Raw genomic sequence first — 20,942 nt, 5'->3', positions numbered from 1 at the left:
TCGACCGTGTAGCAATCCAGGTTAATAAACATCCTCTGCATACATTTTTCTGTAGTCTGACAAATCCTATCAATACTGATCCCTGCAGAGGGGTTGTGTGTAGGCGCAAACCTCTAATGACTCTCCACCTCCCTGCCAGCACCAGGCAGCAACGGCATCATTAAGGACTGACAGTGACAGAGTTGCCCCATCTAATATATTGTACAGATGTGATTTGTATTCCCAGGCCTCTTACAGAGATGTGATGTTACCAGCCCATAATTGAGCATTTAAAGCGGCGTCTTTCGTTAGAGTAGACTATTGAGAACATTTATATAGAGGTGAACTAGTACGTACATTTGAATCCTACGTACATCCCACACTGCCAATCAGTTTTGGAGAGGTGCAAAACCTAGTATTCACTATATTCAAATACCACACACCACCAAGACCATTTGGTCAAGCTGAAGCAGTAGGGCTTACCTGTCAGTCCTTACCCTCTCCATGGACTTATTTGGAACGGGTAGCCCTTCAAACAAATCTTTGGGTCTACCTACCACTTCTGATTTGCTGAGATGACTAGAAGTGTTGGGAAGTGCTCTAGCTAAACCCTTTCTCCAGTCAGCACTTCAGACAGACTCAAGTTTTCCACTAGAAGAGCATCTTGTAAAGCCCATCTAGTATACATCAGGCCCTCATGCTGATGCCTAGAGTAGTAACAAGGAGTAACAAGTAGCAAAACATTGTAATGGGCCCCACTTCATCATGACAAGCTTTTATTGGTCTCCCTGTATTCTGTCATCCATAGTCTGGAGATGCCCTCTCAATTACCTAGAGTGCTCCATAGTTTGCATTCTTCCTCACTGATTCACCTCCTTCTTCTCCCGCCCCATCTACTAGTCCTTGGTCTCTCATCTACTCCATCTTCCCTCCTACCTTTACCCTGCATGTCCATCTCATTGGTTTTTATTTTATTTTGAGCATTTATTTCTTTCAGTTGATTTCATTGCTGGATTTGATCCATTCCCTCTCTACCATGTCAATGAAAAATCCAGTCACCTGCTGTACAAACAGAGTTACCTGTAAGTATGTCAGTGAGAAGCAGATGACCTGGACACCCTGCACTACTACCCTACTGCGGTCCATGGCTGTTTTGTCAGCTTCCAATAGTCAGTCAATATTCCAATGTGAACAAGAAAAATCAATAAAGTGCGAGGAACAAAGAAGCTGCAATATATATGGTCCCATCAGTGTCACTTTAATTGATAATAATGTATGGGGTTAGAAGATGACTTCATTCTTCTGTAGGCCTGGTAACTTTATGTTCTAGGATATCACAAATGCCTAGCATGGTCCTCTACTGTGTATGGTCATTGGTTCTCTAGCCTGGCATGGAAATTGCTTCTTTTTTTTTTTATTCAGATATTTTTTATAGAATTTTTGTCAAGAAAAACCAAACAGTTGCTCGCAGAGCACACATGGAAATTACTTTAAACGGTATGCACACCTTTAAATGTGCCTGAGTGTGTCATTGAGAGATTTTGGATGAGGGCGAGTCTTTCCCCTTCATTTGCATTAGTGATTTTCAACAGCTCTGGAGTATACAGTGCATTCGGAAAGTCTTCAGACCCTTTCACTTTTTTCACATCTTGTTATGTTGCGGCCATCTGCTAATATAAACTCAATACCCCATAATGAGAAGGTGAGAACAGAATGTTCAAAATCTTAGCTAATTTATTAAAAAGGAAAAACTAAAATCTTGACATAAATATTCAGACCCTTTACTAGGGATCGACCGATTATCGGAAGTACCGATATTATCGGCCGATATTCAGGATTTTGTACGTTATCTGTATCGGCCGATATGCAGATAATGCGTATAAAGCGAATACTAGTGAGCGCTTCCATTATGGTGAGTGAGCGCTGCACTGTCCTGACCCTGTACAGCGTCAGGACCTAGTGCGTGCACTATGACCTGATGCTGCACACTGTCAGGTGACAGTGCAGCGCGGGCCGGAGAACACAGGGGAGCGAGACGCCGGACCCGGAGATGAAGAGGAGCCGCGGCGCAGGAGAGGTGAGGAGTTTTTTATTTTATTCATCTGAGGTCTGATAGGGGTTAATAAAGGTCTTATCTGAGGTCTGATAGGGTTATAAAGGTCTTATCTGAGGTCTGATAGAGGTAAATAAAGGGCTGATCTGAGGTCTGATAGAGGTTAATAAATGGCTGATCTGAGGTCTGATAGGGGTTAATAAAGGGCTGATCTGAGGTCTGATAGGGGTTAATAAAGGGCTGATCTGAGGTCTGATAGGGGTTAATAAATGGCTGATCTGAGGTCTGATAGGGGTTAATAAAGGGCTGATCTGAGGTCTGATAGGGGTTAATAAAGGGCTGATCTGAGGTCTGATGGGGGTTAATAAATGGCTGATCTGAGGTCTGATAGGGGTTAATAAAGGGATGACCTGAGGTCTGATAGGGGTTAATAAAGGGATGATCTGAGGTCTGATAGGGGTTATTAAAGGGATGATCTAAAATCTGATAGAGGTTAATAAAGTCAGTGAGGAGGGGGGAAGGGGGGGATGGTGTGGAAATTGGCATTTGGCACTAGTATATTATAAATGTAAATTATAAATTAACTACCAACTAAGGGCTTTATTAATTTATAATTTACATTTATAATATACTAGTGCCAAATGCTAATTTCCACCACCTCATTGACTAGTAACTAATATAATATATATTATAAGATATAAAATATCGGTATAAATTATCGGCTATCGGCCTGAAAGTTCACAGGTTATTGGTATCGGTATCAGCTCTAAAAAATCTATATCTGTCAATCCCTACCCTTTACTAAGTACTTAGTGCGGTTACAGCCTCCAGTCTTCTTGGGTGTGATGCCACAAGGTTTGTATGCCTGGATTTGGGGATTTTCTGCCATTCTTCTCCGCAGATCTTCTCAAGCTCTGTTAGGTTGGTTGGGGACCGTCGGTGGACAGCCATTTTCAGGTCTCTCCAGAGATGCCCGATTGGGTTCAAGTCAGGGCTCTGGCAGGGCCACTCAAAGACATTCACAGAGTTGTCCCTAACCCACTCTTGTGTTGTCTTGTCGGAAAATGAACCTTTTGCCCAGTCTGAGGTCCAAAGCACTCTGGATTTGGTTTTTCATTAAGAATATCACTATACTTTGCTATAATCAGCGTTCCCTCAACTCTGACCAGTCTCTCCGTCCCAGCCACTGAAAAACACCCCATACCACAACCATTCTTCACTGTAGGGATAGGATTGGGCAGGTGATGAGCAGTGCCTTGTTTCCTCTAGACATGATGCTTAGAATTAAAGTCAGAAAGTTCAATATTAGTTTCATCAGACCAGACAATGTATGTAAACAGTGACTCCACCAGCAGAAAAGTGAGTGCAGCTCTGGAGTATAATACAGGATGTAACTCAGGATAAGTAATGCAATGTATAGACACAGTGACTCCACCAGCAGAAACGTGAGTGCAGCTCTGGCATATAATACAGGATGTAACTCAGGATCAGTAGAGGATAAATAATGTATGTACACAGTGACTCCCCTAATAGAATAGTGAGTGCACCTAGACGTTGCTCCAAAGTTTGACATAAATTGCCACAATTTTGCAATAGTTGTAGAGAAATCCTGAGGACATATTTGACAGCGGTGTAGCTTAAGATGCCTCGGTTTGCTGCAGAATTGCTCCACAATATGGGTGAAAAAGTCTGTCGCAGAGTACGACAACCAATAGTCGGCCTACAGTTGGACAAAAATGTTTAACCAGGTACCAGATTCATCATCGGACATGAGCAACTGACATGCACTTGTCTACATACTGACATAGAAAAAAAAAGATTTAGGCCCAACCCTATTTTAACCCCATAGGGACACAGCCTTATTTCACCTTAAGGACCAGGCCAATTTTTGCAAATCTGACCACTATCACTTTAAGTGCTGATAACTTTAAAATGCTTTGACTTATCCAGGCCGTTCTGAGATAGTTTTTTTCGTCACATATTGTACTTCATGACACTGGTAAAATGAAGTCAAAAAATTATTAATTTTTGCACAAAATAATACCTAACTTACCCAAAAATTTGAAAAATTAGCAAATTTCTAAGTTTCAGTTTCTCTACTTCTGTAATACATAGTAATACCCCCAAAAATTGTGATGACTTTACATTCCCCATATGTCTACTTCATGTTTGATATTTTATTTTTTGGGGATGTTACAAGGCTTAGAAGTTTAGAAGCAAATCTTGAAATTTTTCAGAATTTAAAAAAAATAAAATTTTTAGGGACCAGTTCAGGTCTGAAGTCACTTTGCGAGACTTACATAATAGAAACCACCCAAAAATTACCCCATCTAAGAAACTACACCCCTCAAGGTATTCAAAACTGATTTTACATACGTTGTTAATCCTTTAGGTGTTGCACAACAGTTATTGGCAAATGGGGATAAAATTTGAGAATTTAATTTTTTTGTCTAATTTTCCATTTTAACCCATTTTTTCCACTAACAAAGCAAGGGTTAACAGCCAAACAAGACTGTGGGCCAGATATATCATTAGGCAAAGTCACTTTTGTGGAGTGGAAAAGTCGCAAAAAAGTCCCAAAGGCTAAAACTGCGCACAAATTTGCGACTTTTTTCTGCTCTGCACTGTGCTCGCCAGTTTTCTAAAAGTGGGCGTGTTTTCGTATGTAGATGAATCTCTAGACAGATTTACTATTGGGACTTTTTTAAAAAGTCGCAAAAAAGTCGCAAAAAAGTCGCAACTTCACTCCAGTGAGGACCATGCTTATCTTATGAGACTTTTTAATAGAACATGCGACTTTTCCATAAAAACGTGCGACTTTTGTAAAGCAGCTTACTGACTGATAAACTGCTACCGTCAAACCACATTTATTACAGTCTTAAAGGGGCGATCATAAATCTGACTTGGCTAAAACTGACTTTAGCCATATGTGAAAGTGGAGTGAGCTGTCAGAGTCGTGATAAATCTGGCCCCGTATCTTTATTGCCCTGACTCTGCCGTTTACAGAAACACCCAATATGTGGCCGTAAACTACTGTACGGCCACACAGCGGGGCGTAGAGGGAAAGGTGCGCCGCTTGGTTTTTGGAGGGTTGATTTTTATGGACTGGTTTATTTACACCATGTCCCATTTGAAGCCCCCTGATGCACCCCTAGAGCAGAAACTCCCTAAAAGTGACCCCATATAAGAAAGTACACCCCTCAAGGTATTCAAAACTGATTTTACATACGTCGTTAACCCTTTAGGTTTTGCACAAGAGTTATTGGCAAATGGGGATGAAATTTGAAAATTTCATTTTTTTGCCTTATTTTCCATTTTAACCCATTTTTTCCACTAACAAAGCAAGGGTTAACAGCCAAACAAGACTGTATCTTTATTGCCCTGAATCTACCGTTTACAGAAACACCCAATATGTGGCCGTAAACTACTGTACGGCCACACAGCGTGGCGTAGAGTGAAAGGTGCGCTGTTTGGTTTTTAGAGGGCTGATTTTTATGGACCGGTTTATTTACACCGTGTCCTGTTTCAAGCCCCCTGATGCACCCCTGGAGTAGAAACTCCCTAAAAGTGACCCCATTTTGGAAACTACAGAATAAGGTGGCATTTTTTTGGGGACTATTTTTAGGGTAAATATGATTTTTGGTTGCTCCATATTACATTTTTGTGAGGCAAGGTTACCATAAATTGAAATTCTGAAATTTCATCTCCATTTGCCGTTAACTGTTGAGGAACACCTAAAGGGTTAATAAAGTTTGTATACCTTGAGGGGTGTAGTTTCTTAGATGGGGTCACTTTTACGGAGTTTTTACTCTAGGGGGCATCAGGGGGGCTTCAAAAGGGACATGGTGTCAATAAAAAAGGCCATCAAAATCGGCCTTCCAGAAATCATGTCGGTCCTTTCCTTTTGCGGCCTCCCTTTTACTGATACAGCAGTTTACGACCACAAATGTGGCATTTCTGTAAACTGCAGTATCAGGGTAATAAATATAAACTTTTGTTTGGTTGTTAACCCTTGTTTTGTTACCGGAAAAACGGATTGAAATGGAAAAGTGCCCAAAATTGTGTTTTTGGCACCGTTTTTTTTTTTTTCTAACCGTGTTAATCTGAGGGGTTAGGTCATGGGATATTTTTATAGAGGAGAATCTTACGGATGCGGCGATACCTAATAAGTCTATTTTTTTTACAATTATTTAGGTTTTTGACTATATTATCCTTTTTGATACAAAAATAAATTTTTTGTATCTCTAAAGTCTAAGTGTCATTTTTTTTAATTTATTTTTTATCAGATTATCTTATGTGGGGGCTCATTTTTTGCGGGACGAGCAGACTGTTTTATTGGCACTATTTTGGGGGCTATATGACTTTTTGATCGCTTGCTATTACATTTTTTGTTATGTAAGATGACAAAAAAAAACTTTTCTTTCTTTTTTTTTCCCTTGACCGTGTTAATCTGGGGGGTTAGGTCATAGGGTATTTTTATAGAGGAGATTATTACAGACACGGCGATACCTAAATATGTCTACTTTAATTAATTATTTTAGTTTTTTTGGGTGTCTCAAGTCTGAGAGCCAGTTTTTTTTATCCGATGTCAGTGCTAAATTGGGATATTAAATTTAGTACTCCATGGAAGTGTGATACTCCCTGAAGCAACCGTCAATGCAGAGGCCCGGATGATCGGGGCACGTGTCACATTAAGTAGTGGTGTCCTTCCGTATCCCCCTCCTGTGACACACTCTGCACCTTTTTTGGGTACGTCCCTTCTTTCCAGTATGGGGGACCACACCTGGAAAGTGTTGGCCAGGGACGATCCGGGCGCCTACAGTTCCCGAGGTACTCCGGCCTGCTCTTTCCCGGTCCAAAAAGATCAGGGCCTTGAGGACTGCCTCATAGAACTGGAGGAATGTCCCTGTGCTGCCAGCGCTTCGGGATAGTACAAAAGAGTTGTACATGGCAACCTGCACCAAGTAGACCGCAACTTTTTTGTACCATGCCCGGGTTTTGCGCATGGCGTTATATGGCTTGAGGACTTGATCAGAGAGATCAACTCCTCCCATATACCGATTGTAGGCGACGATACAATCGGGCTTGAGGACCGTTGCCGCGGTACCTCGCACAGGGACAGGGGTGATGCCGTTACCATGAATTGTGGACAGTACAAGGACATCCCTCTTGTCCTTATACCTGACCAGCAACAGGTTTCCACTGGTAAGGGCACGGGTCTCACCCCTGGGGATAGGTACCTGGAGGGGGAAGGCAGGGAGGCCGCGTTGATTTTTCCGCACGGTCCCACAAGCGAACGTGGATCTGGCGGAAAGGGACTGGAACAAGGGGATACTGGTATAAAAGTTATCCACGTACAGGTGGTAACCCTTATCCAGCAGTGGGTACATAAGGTCCCACACAAGTTTCCCGATAACACCCAGAGTGGGGGGGACATTCTGGGGGTTAAATCCGGGAATCTCGCCCCTCGTATATACTAAATTTGTAAGTGTACCCTGAGGTACTCTCACAAATTTTGTATAGCTTCATGCCATACCTCGCCCACTTGGAGGGCACATACTGGCGGAAAATGAGTATCCCCTTGAACGCAATGAGAGACTCATCAACCGCGACCTCTCTTCCAGGTACATAGGCCTCCATGAATTTGGCCCCAAAGTGATCGATGACCGGCCATATCTTATACAGACGGTCATGGGCAGGATCACCTCGGGGGGGGGGGGGGGGGGGCATGCTGCATTATCGGAATAATGCAGACATTTCCGGATGGCCTCAAACCGGGAGCGTGTCATGGCCGTACTGTAAAGTGGGGTCTGGTATAGGACGTCCCTACTCCAGTACAGCCTGACACTGGGTTTCTTGACCAGGCCCATATGCAGCACGAGGCCCCAAAATGTCCTCATTTCGGCTGCACTGACCGGCGTCCAGCCACCGGGCCTGGCCAAAAAGGAGCCCGGGTGTTGAGCGATGAACTGTTGGGTGTACAGATTCGTCTGCTCCACCATCAGATTTACCAGTGGGTCACTGAAAAAAATTACAAAAAAAGTCATATTCAGTGTAGCCCACTGTGGAAATCTGGATTCCTGATTGGCCTACAAAATCAGGAATCACGGGCTCGTATCGCTCTGGGCTACACCAGACAAGTTCACCGGCAGGGTGCTCCGGTGGATTTAACTGGTGGGCCGGGAAACCAGTACGAGCCCCAGGGCTGCTCGTACTAGGCTGGGCCACAGAGTCCCTAACATGGCGGTCCCCTTGCTCCGCCTGGCGGCGTCTCCGCCGCCTTGGGGGCTCATCATCATCGCTAGATGATGAGGAGGACGCGGATGATAACAGGAATGTGGGGTCATCCTCGTCCTCACTGGGACTCTCTGAGTCGGAGGCAATCTGGGCGTATGCCTCCTCGGCAGAGAACGTCCAGCGGGCCATAGGGAAGTGTGTGTCTGCGTGTGTATGTGCGTGTGTGTGGGGGCACGGGTGTTCGCGGACTTAACCCTAAAACTAAAAAAAATAAAAAATCTAAACCGCAGATCAACCGTCCGAAGTTGATCAGCGGTGGGGTGTGCGATGTGCTAACAGTGGCCGGACGCTAAGAGTGCCGGCCACAGTCAGCATACACAAAAAAAAATCCTGCACCCCAAAAAAAGTGTGTGTGTGGGGGGGAGGGCAAGCAGCAGCACCCCTGGGGGGGTCTAGGGTCACACAGCTGTGCTGTGGACCCCAGACACCCTAACGTAGGGTGATGCAATAAAAAGTTCAGAAAGTTCAGAAACGAACTTTCCCTTTTTTTCCCCTGCCTAACCCAAACTTTCCCTATGCTGTCCCTATGTACCTGATGGGGTGCTAGGGGCACAGATCGGGGTGCTGGCAGTGATGGCGGACACAAGTGCAGGCAGCTCCTCTCTCCTCGGCTCCGGAACACAAAAGGAGGAGGAGAGGAGCGCCTGCCTCTTTTGAATCTGCCGCCGGACCGCCCACAGACCAATCAGAAAGCGATCCTGAGTGGTGATGTCACCATCACCACTCAGGATCGCTGGATGGTGATTGGTGGGGTGAAATCACACCACCATCACCATCCTGTTCCGGGTTATCAGGTCCTCAGAGACCCGAATAACCCGGAAACGCAGAAAACCGCAGGTCTGAATTGACCTGCGGTTTTCTGCGATCGCCAACATGGGGGGGTCACAGGACCCCCCGGCGCATTTAGCCTAGGTGCCTGCTCAATGATTTGAGCAGGCACTGGGTTCCGATCACCGCCCGCCTGGCGGCAGTGATCGGAACCATACATCACGTACCGGTACGTCATGTGTCCTTAAGAGGTTAAATGCTGCCATTGTATCTGCAATTACTACTTCTTGGGGCATTCCACAGTTTGAGAAATCTAAGGCCCCTTTCACACGGGCGAGAATTCCGCGCAGGTGCAATGCGTGAGGTGAACGCATTGCACTCGCACTGAATCCGGACCTATTCCCTTCCATGGGGCTGTGCAGATGAGCGGTGATTTTCACGCATCACTTGTGCATTGCGTGATAATCACAGCATGTTCTATATTTTGCGTTTTGCACGTAACCCAGGCTCCATAGAAATGAATGGGGCTGCGTGAAAATGGCATAGCATCCGCAAGCAAATGCGGATGCAATGCGATTTTCACCCATGGTTGCTAGGAGATGATGTTCATAAATTGATAAAAGTCAATTTACTGTATTATTTTCCCTTATAACATGGTTATAAAGAAAAATAATAGCATTCTTAATACAGAATGCTTACTAAAATGTTGCTTGAGGGGTTAAAAAAATAATAATAAATTACTCAGCTCATCCACTTGATCGCGCAGCCGGCATCGTCTTCTTTCTTCTTCTTTCAGGATCTGCAAAAGGACCTTTGATGACGTAATCGCGCTCATAACGTGGTGACGTCAGCGCAGGTCCTGCTGAATGAAGATAGAAAATCCTTCTATCTTCATTCAGCATGACCTGCGCTTACGTCACCGCACTCACCACGTGGTGAACGCAATGACATCAGCGAAGGTTCTTTTGCAGGTCCTTCAAGAAGAACAAAGAAGAGGATCCAGACTGCGCGATCAAGTGGATGAGGTGAGTAATGTTTTTATTATTTTTTAACCCTCAATTGACATTGGACTTTTCATTCTGTATTAAAGAATGCTATTATTTTCCATTATAACCATGTTATAATGGAAAATAATAAAGTGAATGGGGTCCTGGGTCGCTCATCCCTCGTCTCTTTAGCAACCATGCGTGAAAATCGCATCGCATTCGCAAGCAAGTTTTTCACGCAGCCCCATTCATTTCTATGGGGCCTGCAAACGCAGAATATAGAACATGCTGCGATTTTCACGCAACGCACAAGTGATGCATGAAAAACATCGCTAATGTACACAGCCCCATTGAAATGAATGGGTCAAGATTCAGTGCGGGTGCTATGCGTTCACCTCACGCATGGCACCCGCGCAGAATACTCGACAGTGTGAAAGGGTACTATGGGGCCAGGGCTGCGTGAAAAACGCCGAATATAGAACATGTGAAAAAAAAACGCTCATATACACAGACCCAATAAAATGAATGGGTCAGGATTCGGTGCGGGTGCTATGCGTTCACGTCATGCATTGCACCCACATGGAAAACTCAGTCATGTGAAAGGGGCATAAAGAATCCCTTCCTGTACTGACGTCTAAGGCTACTTTCACATTTACGGCAGAGTGATCCGGCAATCTCCTTACAAAGGACAGCATTTGTAGACGGATTCGGATGCGGATTCATCTCACAAATGCATTGCAAGAGCGGATCCGTTTGTCATACAGACAAACGGATCCGTTTCTATATATTTTTTTTCACATTTTTTAAGATCTGCACATGCGCAGACCAGAAGGACGGATCCGGCATTGCGGTATTTTTAATGCCGGATCCGGCACTAATACATTTCAATGTGTTCCGGATGCTGCGGTATTATCTCCGTCCTGAAAAGTCAAAAAGACTGAACTGAAGACGTCCTGATGCATCCTGAACTGATTGCTCTCCATTCAGAATGCATTAGGATAAAACTGATCAGTTATTTTCCGGTATTGAGCCCCTAGGACAGAACGCTATGCCGGAATAGAAAAATGCAAGTGTGAAAGTACCCTTAATCGCCTTTTTGCCCACATGCAATATATGTCCCCCTGATCCTTTGTAAAGTCCTTGGCATGAATAAATTCTGTGCCAGTTCTTTGTACCGACCATACATGTATTTATCCATGTAAGGCCTCATGCACACGACCGTTGTGTGTTTTGCGGTCTGCAAATTGCGGATCCACAAAACCCGGACAGCCATTAATATAACTGCCTTTTCTTGTCCGCCAAACGGACAAGAATAGGACAGGTTATTTATTTTTTTGCGGACCACGCAACGGAGCAACGGATGCAGACAGCACACGGAGTGCTGTCCACATCTTTTGCGGCCCCATTGAAGTGAATGGGTCCGCATCCAAGCCGCAAAAACTGCGGCTCGGATGCGGATCAAAACAACGTTCGCGTGCATGAGGCCTAAATGAGATTACGTCTAAGGCGTCTTTTTTTTAATAATAAACAAGCCCAAATTTTTAGGCCTCTCATTATAACAGAAACCTTCCATGCCATTTAATAATGCTCCCCCATCTCTGAACCCCTAATGGCTCTCCTTTATATGGAGCCCAATACAGAATCCCGCATCCAGGATATGGCCTTATGATAGTCTACGTTTACACCACATACAGAATTAGTAAGTCGGCTGCAGTAACATCTTTTTATGTAGCTGCAAGATGGCGGTTACAGGTAGACATACTCTTAAATGTGCAAATCAGGAGCTGGGGGAGCACTTAGGCAATGATTAATAGGCTGTGAATATGATTCCTGTCATTCCCGGAGAATGATAACACTTGGTAAGGGCTTCATTATACCTTTCCATGCCGGAGATTAAATATCGATCATGTCATCCTCATCTGGGGAAAGCTTGATAAATGGCTGGTACCACTGCTGCCATGCTAAGATGTGCCATCGATGTCTTGACTCATGGGTATGATTAATGGGAATACACACACAGTTAGTCTGCTTAGTAAGAGTGAATCCTGTGGATGGTACAGTGTGAATTCAAGTGGTTAAATACAGGTTTTGTATAAGAGCATGCACATGGTAGTATCACAGGTCCATACAACCTCAGAATATTTTATTCCCTTACGTCCTACCAGCAGCACAGATGGGGTTAACTGCCCCCCGTGGACTGGTAGGACCGGCGGAATTTTTAATGAGCCCAAAGACTTAAACCAATAAAAGAACTCCAGCTCCCTTAAAGGGAGGGGTTCATCCCCCAGCCCACCGTGTTTTTTTCTGTCCTTTGGACAGGTGGACTGGCGAGTCTTCTCCCGGGTTTATTTTTTTAACAGGGGTTTGGGACGTTAGCGTGCTGACCTGAGAGGGTCTCCTTTAGTCCCTTATTTGAGATGCGCTTATATTTGCGCCCCATTGTAGTGTGGTTTCCATGCTCACATGTCCTCCCTCCGTCATCTCCCCTGCGATAGCCGGCAGCGCTCCGCTGATAAGTTTTGCCTGGGCGCCGCCATGACCGGAAGTGACGCGGCCCTAGCCGCGACGTCACTTCCGGTTTCCCCGGCGTCGGCCGAACGTTTTTTACGGCCGTTTTTTTCTTGCGCAGGGGGGAATAGGTGGATGTGGGGGACACTCTCACATAGGCTTAGGCCTTTCTTTCCCCTTTTTTAACAAGGGAAGGCTGTTTTGTATAGCTGTGTTTAGGAGGAGGTTTAGCCACTGAACTTCACCACTCCCCTGGGCGGAGCTATTCTATTTAAGCTCCCTGATTCCCTCAGTCGGTCTCTGGTTGCGCTGCTTTAACAAGCTAGCTCCAGAGTCTCCTGTCATTTGTGAGACATTGCCTTCAGACCGGTCTTTTTGCTTTCAGCTATCTTTGTTCTCTCCTCTGGTTCGTGCTAATCTGGAGGGTTTTTTCTTTATTTCCATTTTTTATGATGTTTAAATTCCTCTCCTTTTGTTTCCTTGTAGCTATGGCCTCTCCTGCAGAGCCCGATCAGCCACGGAAATCAGCCACCAAGAGGAGACACCTGGCTTGCTATGATTGCAATACGCCTCTTGAGGACAGCTGCCCATTTTCTAGATGTAACAGCTGTCGTTCCGCCACTGCTACAGAACCTTCAATGCAGGATATGTACCAGTGGGCTAAGACTTACGTCGACGACTCCATTAAGGGGGTCGTAAGTCTCCTTAACGAGAGACTACCCGTTCCCTCCCATATACCTATGGAGGTGCCCGCCCCCACCGATAGGCCTATGCCCCTTTCTGTGGGGTCATCTTCCTCGGATGAGGAAGAAGCGACTTCTGGCTTCTTTCCAACGGAAAAGACCCAGAAGCTTCTAAGGTCCATCAGGTCGGGGGACCGTGATGTTGACGTAGGGGAGTCTTCCGATCCCGCCTGCCGGACCCAGCGGGTCTTTAGGGCAGATGAGACCCTTCTCTCTGTGATGCGCACGGAGTGGAAAAAGCCAGAAAAAGGCCCAGTCCTTACCAGGAAGTTTAAACTAATGTTTCCTATGGCTATACCCTTAGTGGAATCATGGGGTTCCATTCCTAAGGTGGACATGGCGATTGCCAAGTTGTCCAGGCGCACTCTGGTCCCTGCAGACGATGGGTCTAGCCTGCAGGACCCCCTAGATAGGAGGGCAGAGTGCACCCTCAGAAGAGGTTACTCGGCGGCCGCAGCCTCGGCCTCGACTTCTATTGCTGCCACAGAGGTCTCCTCCTTCCTCAGAACCAAGCTGAACCAGATCCAGACGGATGTTGACCAGAGTGTCTCTCGTGACGATATCCTCGCTGCCTTTAAGTCCGTCAACCTAGCCATGGATTTTCTCTGTGACACAGCCCAACTCCAATTAAAGTTGGCGGCCAAGACTATGGCTTTAGTGTCTGCCGCCAGGAGACCTCTGTGGCTCAAACCTTGGAACGCGGATAACGCGTCCAAATATAACCTCTGTGGGCTCCCCTTTGAACCGAACCGTCTATTCGGATCTGAGCTAGACACCATCATGGAGGGTCTATCAGACAAAAAGGGGAAGAGCCTTCCCCAACAGCCCTTTCGAGGCAGGGGAAGACAAGCCCGCGGAGGCCGACCAGGACAGCAGGGACGTAAAGATTGGGGGGGGCCGCCTAGAAAGTTTTCTAGGCGTTCCCGCAAACCCACCAGGGAGGCAAAGCCCTCCTGACTATGGGCCTCTCAGAGGCTCTTGGATAAACCCTGCTATCCCTGCCGTTACGCCTCTGGATTTTCCCGTACCCCTCCCCCACCTTTCTGTGGGGGGGCGTCTTCGCTTCTTCAGCCACGTATGGGCCCAGGAAATCCGGGACCCCTGGGTCCAAAATATAGTAGCCGTCGGCTATCTAATAGACCTTATTTCTCCCCCCCCCCCCAGGAAGATTCATTGCCACACGCAGTTTTTTGCCAACCAGGCAAAGGGTCTTGGAAGCCTATATCCAAGACTACCTTTCCAAGGGAGCCCTGGAGGAGGTACCGGCAGGGGAGAAGGGTCTAGGGATTTATTCTCCAGTATTCCTGGTACCCAAAAAGACAGGAGATCTTCGGATGATTATAGATTTGAGATTTCTCAATCGTTTCATAAGAAGGACCAGGTTCCGCATGGAAACCATAAGGTCAGTCAGCCACCTCCTCAACCCTGGGGATGTGATGGCTACTCTGGACCTCAAAGATGCTTACCTCCACATCCCGATCCATACTTCCTCCCGGAAGTTTCTCAGGATCGCGGTCCAGATATCAGGAGTGTGCAAACATTTCCAGTTTGCCGCCCTTCCCTTCGGAATCTCGTCTGCCCCCCTGATCTTCACCAAGGTGGTAGTATCGGTTGTGGCAGCATTGAGACTCCAAGGTCTGACCATTGTCCCTTACCTGGACGACTGGCTTCTTCTAGCTCCCTCAGTCCCTCTACTTTCCCACCATCTTCATGTCGCAATTTCTTTTCTGCTCCGCCTAGGCTGGATGGTCAACTGGTCGAAGTCGAGCGTGAGCCCTTCGACTTCTATCCATTATCTGGGATTCATAATCGACTCTCTGCAGATGTCCCTCCAGTTGACACCAGAAAGAAGAATGCGGATTCAGGACCTAGCAAGGTTCTTTTACGTACCACGACGAGTCTCCATACGGACCCTCATGAAGATGGTGGGGCTCATGTCAGCGGCTGCGGATGCAGTCCCTTGGGCTTTATGGCACCTCCGACCTCTTCAATCGGAGGTCTTAAGCAAATGGAACGGCAGCCCCAAGGGGCTAGATTCCCTGTGCTCCCTATCCAACCAATCCCGGAATTCCCTCAGATGGTGGTTCCATCTACCAGAAGGGAAGTCTATGACCCAACCAGCTTGGCTCATATTGACCACGGACGCGTCCCTTGTAGGCTGGGGCGCTCATCTAGACGGGTCCCCAGTTCGGGGATCCTGGTCTCCTCAGGAGCGGCATCTTTCTTCAAACCTCCGCGAGATGCGTGCTATCCGGCTAGCCCTCCTTCACTTCGCCCCTCGAATTCGGGGCAAAGCAGTGAAAGTCCAGTCAGACAATATGACTGCCGTGCTTTATATAAACAAGCAGGGAGGCACAAGATCTGTACCCCTTCTTTTAGAGATTGGGGTAATTCTTCGGTGGGCAGAGCTGAACCTATCCCATCTATCCGCCACTCACATCAGAGGCTCCCTCAATGTCATCGCGGACCGCCTAAGTCGCGGCCTACCGACCATGGAATGGTCATTACATCCGGAGATCTTCAAACAATTAGTCCTCAGGTGGGGGATGCCAGAGGTGGATCTCATGGCAACCAAGTTCAACGCCAAGGTACAGAGGTTCTGTTCCAGTTACAGGGAGGACAACCCCCTGGCGATAGATGCTCTGACAATACCGTGGAGGTTCAGGCTGGCGTACATCTTCCCTCCCTTTTCCATGATCCCGAGGGTATTGATGAAAATCCGTCAGGATCAGGCCTCGGTAATAGCCATCATACCGTTTTGGCCCAGGAGATCCTGGTTTACCCAGCTCATTCAGATGAGTCGGGGACAATATTGGAGACTCCCCCCGGAGCAGACCCTGGTGTCGTGGGACACTCATCTCTGCCCAGATCTGCACAGATTCAACCTGACAGCCTGGAGGTTGACCAGTCCCTTCCCAGAGTAGAAGGGCTCTCTGAGTTGGTCCTGAGAACATTATCGCATTCCAGAGCAGAGTCTACCAGAAAGGCCTACTCACGGATTATGAGGATCTTCACCTCTTGGTGTAGCTCCAATCAGGTGGCATTTGCAGATCCACCCCTCGCAGCGATCCTACAGTTCCTTCAGGATGGGATAGACAGAGGTCTCTCCCCTTCTACCCTGAAGGTCCAAGTATTTGCCATCTCGGCCTGTCTTAACAGACCATATTCTCGGGACCCGCTCATCAAGCACTTCCTTAAAGGAGCGGAAAGATTGAAGCCTACAATACTGAGACCCGTTCCTCAATGGGATTTGTCAGTTGTACTTAGGGGGCTAGCATCTCCCCCCTTTGAACCCTTGGAGGAGGCAAGTTTTAAACTCTTAACACTTAAGATGGTTTTTCTTCTGGCCATAACTTCGGCCAAAAGAGTTTCGGAGCTTCAAACTTTCTCCGCGTCATACCCTTATACCTTACTTTAGACCTAAGGTTTCTACCTTTCAAAATATGAATCAGGTAGTCTCTCTTCCTGTATTACTCTCTGCCTCCTCCCCGGATGCTCCAGTCCGACATCCACTGGACATAGCTAGATGCCTTCAGATCTTTGTGGATAGATCCAAAGAGTTCAGTATGGATGAAAATCTCTTTGTCCTGTTTGCCGGTAAGTCAAAAGGCCGTAAAGCGTCTAAGACGACCATTAGTCGCTGGGTTAAGGAAGCCATTAGGGAAGCCTTCATTTCCCAAGCCTTAGATCCTCCGGAGTTTGTGAGGGCCCATTCTACAAGGGCCGTAGCTACCTCTGTGGCGGAAAGAAATCTTCTCCCCCTAGAGTTGATCTGCAAGGCAGCTTCCTGGAGCTCGGAGTCTACCTTCATCTCCCATTATAGGATCGATGCTAGGATATCTGAGTTCTCGGCCTTTGGGCAGACAGTCCTTACTTCTGCCGAGCATGAGGACCCTCCCTAGGGGATTCTTCTTGCTATCTCCCCATCTGTGCTGCTGGTAGGACGTAAGGGAATCGTTAATTTCTAACGATAATTTGTTTTCCCTTAGTCCTAACAGCAGCACACAAATTTCCCGCCCTAAGGTACTTTTTTTCTTGTGACATACACGGTGGGCTGGGGGATGAACCCCTCCCTTTAAGGGAGCTGGAGTTCTTTTATTGGTTTAAGTCTTTGGGCTCATTAAAAATTCCGCCGGTCCTACCAGTCCACGGGGGGCAGTTAACCCCATCTGTGCTGCTGTTAGGACTAAGGGAAAACAAATTATCGTTAGAAATTAACGATTACAGAACCACCACAGCCGGCTGAGTCCTATTGTACTGTGCATCATGAGCTCCTCATTCATGAATACAATTCTAGAAGGGCAGCACAGGGGATGGAAAGTTTCATAAAGGGGTTTCTATGCTCAGAATATTGATGTCCTATCCTCTGCTCTCCACTCATCATTGTATTAATTTGACATGGACCATACCCCTTCTCCAGATAATTCATCACGTATAGAGGAAATGGCCCTTTTCAGGAGTAAAACAATGATTTTGTTGTGTGGCTGTATGGGGAGGGTCTCATTAGTGTAATTACAAGCAAACAATTCAGGTTATAGACATTGTGAGAACTGGATAGGGCCAGATAGGATGCGGGTTAGTTTTGTATGCGATTGCTTTGCCGCCTTTAGTTTTTCCACGCGAGTGCAATGCCTTTTTGCAAGCGTGTGAGAAAAAACTGAATGTGGTACACAGACCCAAACCCGGACTTCTTCATTGAAGTTCGGGTTTGGGTTAGGTATTCTGTAGATTTTAATATTTTCCCTTATAACATTGTTATAAGGGAAAATAATAGCATTCTTAATACCGAATACTAAGTAAATTAGGGATGGAGGGGTTAAAAAAAAAGAAAAACGTATTCAACTCACCTCATCCACTTGTTCGCGCTGCCCGTCTCATCTTCTTTCTTCTTCTTTGATGACCTGGGAGGAAAAGGACCTTTGGTGACGTCACTACTCTCATCACATGGTCCATCACCACGGTGATATACCATGTAATGAGCACAGTGAAGTCACCAAAGGTCCTTTTCCTCCCAGGTCTTCAAAGAAGAAGAAAGAAGATGAGACGGGTAGCGCGAACAGGTGGATGAGGCGAGTTGAATAAGTTTTTCTTTTTTTAACCCCTCCATCCCTAATTTACTTAGCATTCTGTATTAAGAATGCTATTATTTTCCCTTATAAGGGAAAATAATAATGATCGGGTCCCCATCCCAATCATCACCCAGAAACCATGCGTGAAAATCGCACCGCATCCGCACTTGCTTGCGGATGCTTTTGATTTTCACGCAGCCCCATTCATTTCTATGGGGCCTGCGTTGCGCGAAAAATGCAGAATATAGAGCATGCTGCGATTTTTATGCAATGCACAAGTGATTTGCACTGCCCCATAGAAATGAATGGGTCTGGATTCAGTGCGGGTGCAATGTGTTCACCTCACGCATTGCACCTGTGCGGAAAACTCGCCCGTGTGAAAGGAGCCATACAGTCACAAGTTTAGGATGTACAGGGCTGTTTTCACTGCTACATCCAGTGGGGGACAGCTGATCAGCATGAATGATTCACTTCTAACTACTATAATACTGCTCCTATCCACAAGAGTACAACTACTATATTCTACCTGTTATGTGCCATCATAAAATTTGGGGAGTGCAGGTTCCACATGCATGTTGGGCCCACTCTGATTTGTCATTTTTGGTGCCAAAATGGCCTCCATTAAATACAAGAAATGCAGGTACCAACATGCATGCCGAGCCCACGCCATACCTCTCCTGGTGCCAAATGGCCTCCAATGAATGCAGTGAGAGTCCACTCTATACTTCTCCTGTGGCTTCTAGCGAGTGCAGGGAGAGCAGGCTAAGCTTTATATTTAGGCCTCATGCACACGACCATTGTTCTGGTCCACATCCAAGCCGCAGTTTTTGCAGCTTGGATGCGGACCCATTCACTTCAATGGGGCTGCGAAAGATGCAGACAGCACTCCGTTCCGTGGCCCTGCAAAAAAAATAAATAACATGTTCTATTCTTGTCCGTTTTGTGGACAAGAATAGGCATTTCTTCATTGGGCCGACTGTTCCGTTCTGCAAATTGCAGAAGGCACACGGGTGGCAATTTGCAGACCGCAAAAAACGGAATGGCCGTGTGCATGAGGCCTTACACTAATTATGGCAACGTGCACCTGCGTATTGGGATGTACCGACTTCTTTGCAGTTTGAACCAGAGGTGTGGCTGACTCTATTCAGTCGTGAACCGTCTGACCCATAGGCTGATTTTAATTAGTGTAAGTATAAAGCTGTAGCCTGCTCTCCCTGGAAGCCTTTTGGCACCAGGAGAGGTATAGGGTGGATTCTCATTGCATTCATTGGAGGCCATTTGGCACAAGGAGAGGTATGGAGTGGGCTCGGCGTGCATGTCTTGTATATAATAGAAGCCATTTCGGCACCAAAAATGACAAATCAGAGTGGGCCCAACATGCATGTGGAACCTGCACTCCCTGAATTTCATGATAGCCATTATGGCACATAACAGGTAGAATTTAGTGTTGGGTTCCTGTCTTACAGAGATCGCCTTGACGTGTGGCAGACAGACCCAAATAATTTTGTACAAAATGTATTTGTTAAGAATATCAAATTTACTTAATAAGCATAGCATTAGAATACTTTATTTGGTTTGCAGAGAGCTGTTGCATTGTATATTTTTTTTAACTATAGTACTGCCTCCTATGCACAATAATTAACTACTATAATACTGCTTCCTATGTAAAATATTACTACTGTCTTCAAAGAACTAACAGTGCAGCATATTCAGAATATTACTGTTTTGTCTGATTTGTATTTCTCTGCTCCAGGCCGTCGTAAATGAGATGCTGCAGCACCACGTGCAGGGAGGTTGACCGTCTGCAGGACACCAGTGGCACAGGGACCTTCAGCATAACGCAGGCTCCTTATTTACTGGAATCAGGTATAGACTGATCGGATAACACCTGACTACTGGAGCTGGCTCATGGCGCCAACAGAAACTTCGGGACACAACCATCGTGGAATACAGGGAGAATGCACATCGGTACAGCCGAGCTCTGACTCATGCCATACTAAAAGTGGGAGGTCAAGACTTGTCCACCTGTGATCTCATCTGCCTCATCCCAACATCTTCTCCATTAGAAATGCAATTACGAAAGGTTCGTCCCAGGAATAGTACAGTATGTGGACAATGGTGGAACAGACTAAGACCCAGTAGTCCTCAGTGCCCAGGCATGCCGGGGTAGCCAAGACACTTCTCCACAGCCATGGTTAGATTTCTACTTTTTTCCCCCCCTCTCAATAGGCAATTACATTTTTTTCTCTCCCTGAAAGCTAAGGCTGATAAAAAATTTAATTAAATTGATATCCAGTTGTGAACTTAATTCTATTAACGTCACTACCCTTGCCATTTTATTTTCTTTAGGCCTCTTTCACGTGTCAGAAAAGCACAGACCACCAAGAATGTACGCCTCATATCCATTATAGGCTATAGCTCCGTGAAAACCACTGACAAGACATTGTTGCTAGGATATGCTCTGGAATTTAATTTACAGGGGTGGGGGTGGAATAGAAAAGTCATCATGGATGGGTGACAGGGCTTGGTGCCAATATGG

At 46.2% G+C, this 20,942-nt stretch overlaps 1 protein-coding gene across 1 annotated transcript in view; it reads left to right on the top strand.

Annotated features, from left to right (window-relative positions):
- NKAIN4 (sodium/potassium transporting ATPase interacting 4) overlaps positions 1–20,726 on the top strand; it is a 79,760-nt gene extending 59,034 nt beyond the window's left edge. Inside the window, exons 6-7 of the mRNA XM_044300252.1 lie at positions 977–1,061; positions 20,157–20,726. Coding sequence (XP_044156187.1) covers positions 977–1,061; positions 20,157–20,166 — 95 coding nt within the window. The 3' untranslated portion in view covers positions 20,167–20,726. The remainder of the gene's footprint in view (positions 1–976; positions 1,062–20,156) is intronic.
- The last annotated feature ends 216 nt before the right edge of the window (positions 20,727–20,942 follow it).

Source organism: Bufo gargarizans, chromosome 6, assembly GCF_014858855.1.
Source record: "Bufo gargarizans isolate SCDJY-AF-19 chromosome 6, ASM1485885v1, whole genome shotgun sequence".
Lineage (NCBI taxonomy): Eukaryota > Metazoa > Chordata > Amphibia > Anura > Bufonidae > Bufo > Bufo gargarizans.
Note: the sequence above shows the minus strand (reverse complement) of the source record. Positions and strands in the feature narration are given on the sequence as shown.